Source organism: Micropterus salmoides, unplaced genomic scaffold, assembly GCF_014851395.1.
Source record: "Micropterus salmoides isolate LMB-PRFRI ecotype aquatic unplaced genomic scaffold, ASM1485139v1 Ms_hic_scaffold_8, whole genome shotgun sequence".
Taxonomy (NCBI): Eukaryota; Metazoa; Chordata; class Actinopteri; order Centrarchiformes; family Centrarchidae; genus Micropterus; species Micropterus salmoides.
This window is the reverse complement of record NW_024044570.1, coordinates 3,966,743-3,973,571: the sequence shown is the minus strand read 5'-3', so window position 1 is coordinate 3,973,571 and position 6,829 is coordinate 3,966,743. Positions and strand designations below refer to the sequence as shown.

General features: G+C 39.4%; 1 protein-coding gene across 1 annotated transcript; it reads right to left on the bottom strand.

The window, feature by feature from the left end:
- Nucleotides 1-657: 657 nt before the first annotated feature.
- LOC119893709 lies at nucleotides 658-4,874 on the bottom strand. Its single transcript, XM_038706034.1, has 5 exons — nucleotides 4,787-4,874; nucleotides 3,662-3,841; nucleotides 3,260-3,459; nucleotides 2,590-2,780; nucleotides 658-2,465 (listed from the first exon to the last, which is right to left on the bottom strand). Exons 1-5 carry the CDS (start codon nucleotides 4,872-4,874, stop codon nucleotides 2,300-2,302), a joined length of 825 nt encoding a protein of 274 aa, XP_038561962.1. The 3' UTR covers nucleotides 658-2,299.
- Between the last annotated feature and the right edge of the window lie 1,955 nt (nucleotides 4,875-6,829).

The window sequence follows — 6,829 nt, the reverse complement described above, 5'->3', positions numbered from 1 at the left end:
ACACTACACTATACAAGCTGCTACAAAAACTTTCCTTAATCCATATTTATATATTTCCACATTTATTTATGTTGACTGTATGTTTGTCTACGTGTAGCACCTTATCACACCAGCAAATTCCTCGTATGTATAAAACACTACTTGACAATAAGGCTCATTCTGATTCTGAAAAGGCATCTGCAGGCTATTAAGATACTTGCTTTAAAAAAAACGCTGCATTGCTTTCCTCCAAAATGGACATATTTGAGAAAGGTTACCTGAACTCTTTGTGAAAGCATACCTTCTGATGATACCTAAGCTAAATAATAAGAAGCATGTTTTGAAATCATGTTAATCATCAATAAGCTATCTTTACATTGTGAATAATGTTGGCTGATAATGACAAAATGAAATCAGTTTAATCAGTAAGGTTAAAATTTATTTAACTGTGTAAACCACACAACATTCAAAATTACATCCCAAAGTTCATCCCAATTCATTTTTCAATTCAATTCAATTTTATTTATATAGCGCCAAATCACAACAACAGTTATCTCACAGCGCTTTTCATAAAAGAGCAGGTCTAGACCGTACTCTGTGATGCTATTTACAGAAGCCCACCAAGAGCAAGCACTAGGCGACAGAGGCAAGGAAAAACTTCCTTTTAAGAGGCAGAAACCTCGAGCAGAACCATGGCTCAGGGTGGGCGGCCATCTGCCTAAATTATATAAAATTTTTTTAGAACATAATTATGAACAACCAGGATGACGAATCTGTCAGACTATTTGTGAGAGACAATTGATTGGAGTCTTTACTACTACTAGATATTTGACTTAATACTTTGAACAATTAGGAATTATATTAAAACCATTAAAACCAGTAAAGGTATTTTAAAAATAATGCAAAAAAATAATTACGCTCATTTTAATGAACAACTGTAACCCATATAGCCTATGTACATCAGTGTGTGTGCGTCTGCGTGAGGCTCCAGCTGCTGACGGGCATCACTAGTGGTCCAGTCCATCGTAGGATGAGTGGAAGTTCTTGGGCAAAACATAACAAAATAGTTGGATAGAAGAATTTAAAAGGGAAAAGAGGGAAAGAATTTTAATAGATTACAAAGTATGTCTTTCATAGTGTAAAGGTAAATGTTCCAACACCACACAGTAGAGATATTCTGTATGTCAAAAGTCCTACATTCACATTTTAAGATGGAAAGTAAAGCTAATTCTAACTACTTTATATTTTGCTTTGTGGCTTTATCTGTGAAAATACATCATACTCTAGTTTTTGAATATGTTTTTAATTTATATTCTGCAGAGTAACTAGTAACTAAAGCCGTCAAAATAAATGTAGTGGAGTAGTACCTCAAAAAGAAGAGTAATTGGGCGCGTGTACTTGGGTACTTTTCACAACTGATTTCTATTGACATAGAAGGCAATATTTGTGCAAGAATGTATATGTCTGATAAAATACCTGATTGTTTGGAGGTCATGCAAGGTTGGATACCCAGCTTTTCCCCAGTTCCCCATCTGGCTGAAGTCCTTGAAGATACGTACCTCACACGGTATGCCCTGGAATTGGAGTGAGTGCCACTAAGGTCTTGTCATCTGCATCTTCTTTGTCCTTCTGCTTCGCAGCCTTTGTGTCCCATGAAGCTGCTTCTATGTTTCCAGGCTTGAATGAACAGTAGGCATCGCGCTGGTCTTTCTTTCTTCTAAAACTTACATTGACAGAGGCTGTTTGCAAGAGGGCTTATACTCAGTGTGCAGGTGACTGATGGACTTGAATACAACCTCCAGGTAGAGAGTAGCCACTACCAAATACTTGAACATTTATTGGCCAGAGACAGGTGTGCAAAGTGTGTAATGACTTCCAAACTTGCCTTCTCCAGTTTTGCCCTAAGGCTGTGGTCTACCAACTCTTCAATGGTTGCTGGACTAGGTGGTAGACCACAGACTTGATTAAAAAGCCTTTTGGAAAAAAAGTGTGGCGACACCCCTTCATGGATGAGACAAACTGCCAACATTTGGCCCACAAGTCTATAAGTGTTGTTGTGAAGAGCTATAAAAGAAAGAAAATTAAAATTGATCAAAGTAATGTTAAATAAAGCTGTGGAGTGTAGACATACATTAAATGAGTATGTTTCCTGACATTGTTGGGAAAAAAACAAACAAAAAAACACTGTCAAGGGCCAAGGTACAGGCTTCAAGAGGCCCTTCAAATATTTGATGCTCCTGGAGTTGTTGCATTAGCAACCTACAAAATTCCCTTGTGGGCCCACCATCGTCGATGGCACCTTCTCCTTGACCATCCTCATCTATGAAAACGATGTCCAGCTTGGACTGTGGATTGAAGGCTGGTCGCCGGAAGGCTTTCTCGTCACATTCAAATTCTTCATTGCGAAGTTATCTGATTGGCTGTGGGAGCCAGATGGTGAACCCTTGATTGTAGGGATTGACAGTGCCACAGCAATGTCAAAAGCTCTGTATTGATAGAGAAAAAACGCTGAAGTTACAATCATTTAAACCAGTGGTTCTCCAAGTTTTTGTCACACCTTCACTATGCACTATAAGGGTGTTGTAGTATTTTCAGAAAATGTGTACTTACTCTTCAGTTCCCTCCTGGTATGGGCTTGATGGAGCGGAGGATATATAGAAATGATTGTGAGCTGGAGAGGAAGCTGGGGAAGAGGTGTGGATTGTGATTGGTGGAGATGGAGCAGGGGAAGTGGTCCCAACTGCAATTGGTGGTGCAGCTGGTGTTTGTTCCAGTGGTATGGAGGGGTTTGACATAACATCCTAAAATGAAATGATGAACAACATTAATATGCATGTGAAGGCTCATACAGTTTCAGCCACAACTTTATATCTTTATAAGTAAAGGCAAGGAGCATCTGAAGCGAACTAATAGGAGTAATCCACTTAAATGGAGGTGAGGCAGGCAGAAATCAACCAAATATCCAAAAAAAAGCAACAATACAAACTGAGAAGACCAGCAAGAACCAAAGTACAGAATCCCCAAAGAAACAGAAAAATTGTTAGACAAGATCAGATAATCAACACTAACAGGAAAAAAGCTAGATAAGAAACAAGAAGTGGAACTACTACAAAATACATAAGGGTGCATTTAACAAAATAAAAGACAACGTATAACAAATGCTTAACACCATATAATCATGGACAAGGAACAAGAATGTGGAGACTGGGAGGTCTAAACAACAAAAACATAACAGGACCAAAAAACTACAACACTGGCACTGTGTCACATATTTGCATACCTTGGGGTGTAGGTAGAGACAAGAGCGCCCTAGGGCATTCTGGACATGTATGTACTGCTCCTCCAACACTATTATGCTGCGCTGCCCATTGACTCGGCAAAGCTCAAAGTGCAACTCGGGGATGTTTTCTTGAAGGGCTCGAACAAACTCCTGTTCGTCAAGGTCTAAAGGGACGACGACCCGACAGGGAGGAGTAGCATCTGCGTAAAAAAAGATATATTACTCATAGTTTTAACAACGTAACAAAGGTCTTATTACTAATAACAAGCAAGACAAAATATAACGAACCACTATGTAAAAGATGGTGAAACAAAGAAACTGGTTATACAACAAATCTGTTTTTTGTTTTTTTAACAAAGATCTGTCCACGTAAATTAGCGAACTAATAAAAACAGAGATTACCCCTATGAGACCTGTAACAGGTCAATGTGCTGCTCCTCAGCACAGACACTCTGAAGGTTATTTGTTGTCTTGTGCTACATCTGCGTCTCCGGACTGGTCCTCCACCCTCCTCTCGTCTGAATGTTTGGAATCTACAGAATAGTAGAAAATACACACGGAAAATATGATGAACTGTAACAACTCACAAACATTAACATTACTTATACTGCAGTCCTTCAAAGGTATAGGTCTACTGTATTTCCGACTGAATTCTGGCAATGCAGTTAAAATACTAACATTTACTTTAATAAGCTTTGTCAACAGGTTCCTTGTAACTAGGTTAGGTTCCGCTAGACACAATGTTACGGCTCTTTGCACAACCTCCACAATCTTGGTTTGAACAATCATAATAAAAGAAAAACTATTAAGTAAATTCTATGTTCTGCTCTCAGTACATTCTAAATTCTACTTCTTAAACGGCCTGTGCCAGAAGTAAATCTGCAGATTAATCTAGTCACATTGTGTTCTGTCAAATGCCAGTTAAGGAGGTTTTACCTAATTTAATTGTCCTACTTGTGCTAATTTGTGCTTTGTCTCAAAGCGGTGCTTCACGTTTTAATAATCTTGAACATCTGAGATTATATGCCTATATAACTATATATTTTGTTAAATATATAGTTTGTAGCCTTTGGTACTTTTGCTGAATGGCCGCTTCTGTAAATCCATTAAGAGGATAATCAAAAACTTGCACTATTTTTAATTGAGATGGCATAACATAGTAGCGGCCTAACATTAATCATCCCCAAAAGATTTAACGTTGTAGGCTTGAATATCATTTCAGAAAATATGTGTCTTTTCAAATACTTACGTTTTAATTTGGTCAGCTCGCATTGTTTACCACCTTTATTCGCCCTGGCATGGGAATGCAGGGCTCAGACAAACAATTCACCAAGACGGATCAGAGAGGGGGACGACTTCTCATAACTTTCTGTCTGCTCTTAGCTGGTGACGTTCATCAATGCCCTGGCCCAATGTTCCACACTGAATTTGCAACCAAATCATCAAAACCTGACACGACTAGTCAGTCATCTGGTTTACAGATACGATCTGCTGTTAACGTTGTACAAAAAAGTCCGGATCACCCACCTAAGTTCCGTGCTTGTTCCTCGGATGGTTCGAGGAGTGTACTGGCTGCAGTCGCCGCTCGGGCGGGTTCGTGGGGGATGTTTGGCATGGAGGAAGCGGGAGTGCCGCGATCGCTGAAACGGTGTGCATCCTCGCAAAGCTCCGGGGAAGTCGCACGGCAGCAAATCCACCGCGCGGATGATTCCGTCTCCTCCGACGTGGCCGGAGGGGTCTCCTCGTCAAGGGTGGTGGTTGCCCAGTTTTCGGGCAGCGCTCAACCAGTTGACCTCTGTCCGACAAACTCCACTCTTCCCGTCTACGCTCTCTATGGTCCAGGTAAGCGTGGGCCAATCAAGAATCCACGTAGAATAGGAGTTAGCGCCACTCAACGGAGAGCCACAGGACTAAATCCAGCTATTTTCAAGCTGCGTAAATTTAACCTTTTTCAAACAGTGAATAATGCCAAAGTTCTGTGGGACCCTCAAACAAAACCCAGTGGGCTACTGGGCGGTCACCTGAATATCCGTAGTTTGATTTCTAAAAGTGATGAGATAAAACATATTCTTGTGGACTCTAACTTGGACTTCCTATGCTTATCTGAAACTTGGTTGAATAAAAACTCCCCATCCGCAGCCATACATATTCCTGGCTATAATGTTTTTAGGAAAGATAGAAAGGTTGGCAAAGGTGGGGGTTTACTGTTATACATCAAGGAACATATATCATGTAAAGAGGTTCAATGCTCAGTTGAGAATGAGCTTGAGTATATTTGCCTTAATATTAGTCTTTCACCACAAATGTCCTTCTTTCTCATTGGAGTGTATAGACCTCCATCTGCAAAAGCTAGTTTCTTTGACAAATTAGAAACTGTTGTAAAGGTATGCAGGTCAGGTCAGGAAATACTAGTAATGGGTGACTTCAATGTTAATTGGGAGGACAAAGGCACTAGTAAAGCACTGCAACGGATCTGTAATAAATTTGATCTCACACAACTAATTAAAGGGCCCACTAGAGTAACCTCGTCTTCAAAAACTCAAATTGACTTGATATTTACCAACAAACCTGAAAGGGTGTCGAAATCCTTTAACATGGTCACTGGTCTGTCTGACCATAACCTCACTCTTATAGCTAGAAAGCTTACTAAATCCCGTTTTTATTTAAAACCTAACACCAAATCCAGCCAGTTACGAATACCCAAGTGTGATGTTGATGAATTTGAAAGAGAAATCAAAAATATTAACTGGGATCAAATCATAGCTGGTGGAGATGTGGAAAATGACACTAATGTCCTCATGTCCACAATTCAAAACATAACAAAGCGATTTTTAAAGAAAAACAAATCTAAAGGGAATAGTAAATACACCCTCCCCTGGATCTCTAGTGACATAAGGAGATTAATGAAGGAGAGAGATAATGCTTTAAAGCTCTCTCTCAAGTCCAAATCATTGACTGATAGGCATATATTTGTGTCCTTGAGAAATAGAGTAATAAAGGAAATTAGGGCAGCTAAATCTACTTTCTTTGTTGACCTCATACGGGATGCTAAAGGTAATCATAAACAAGTCTGGGACTGTCTGCATAAACTAACAGGGAAAGGACATAATAAGGCAACAAAGCAGCTGGAGATCAAAGAAAATGGTAACCTATATAAGGAACAAGCTGAAGTTGTGACTATCTTCAATAATCATTTTGTCAATTCTGTGAGATTGACTGTGCATAGTCCCATAAGTGGTCCACAACACTCCTCACCAATTGATGTATTACAGCCAGTCTTCACTCTGACTGAAATTTCTGAACCCAAGGTTAAGTCTATAATTACTTATTTTAAGAATTCCAAATCAAAAGACATATTTGGACTGGATTCCATGTTTTTAAAGAAACATGCTGCCTCCCTCACAGGGCCTATCACTAAAATTATAAACAGCTCTTTTAAGGAGGAAAAATTCCCAAACGATTGGAAGTTAGCCATTGTTGTGCCAGTCTATAAATCAGGAGATACAACTGATATGAATAACTATAGGCCGATTAGTATTTTACCCGTCTTGTCTAAGATCTTGGAAAAAT

What these genes read in the sequence shown, in the direction of transcription:
- LOC119893709 (XM_038706034.1), bottom strand. Translation starts at nt 4,874, where the DNA reads ATGCCAAACATCCCCCACGAACCCGCCCGAGCGGCGACTGCAGCCAGT. An exon ending in GGAACAAGCACGGAACTTAG is followed by an intron (nt 3,842 to 4,786) that starts GTGGGTGATCCG and finishes AATGTTTGTGAG; the next exon opens with TTGTTACAGTTCATCATATT. An exon ending in TACCAGGAGGGAACTGAAGA is followed by an intron (nt 2,466 to 2,589) that starts GTAAGTACACAT and finishes CTATCAATACAG; the next exon opens with AGCTTTTGACATTGCTGTGG.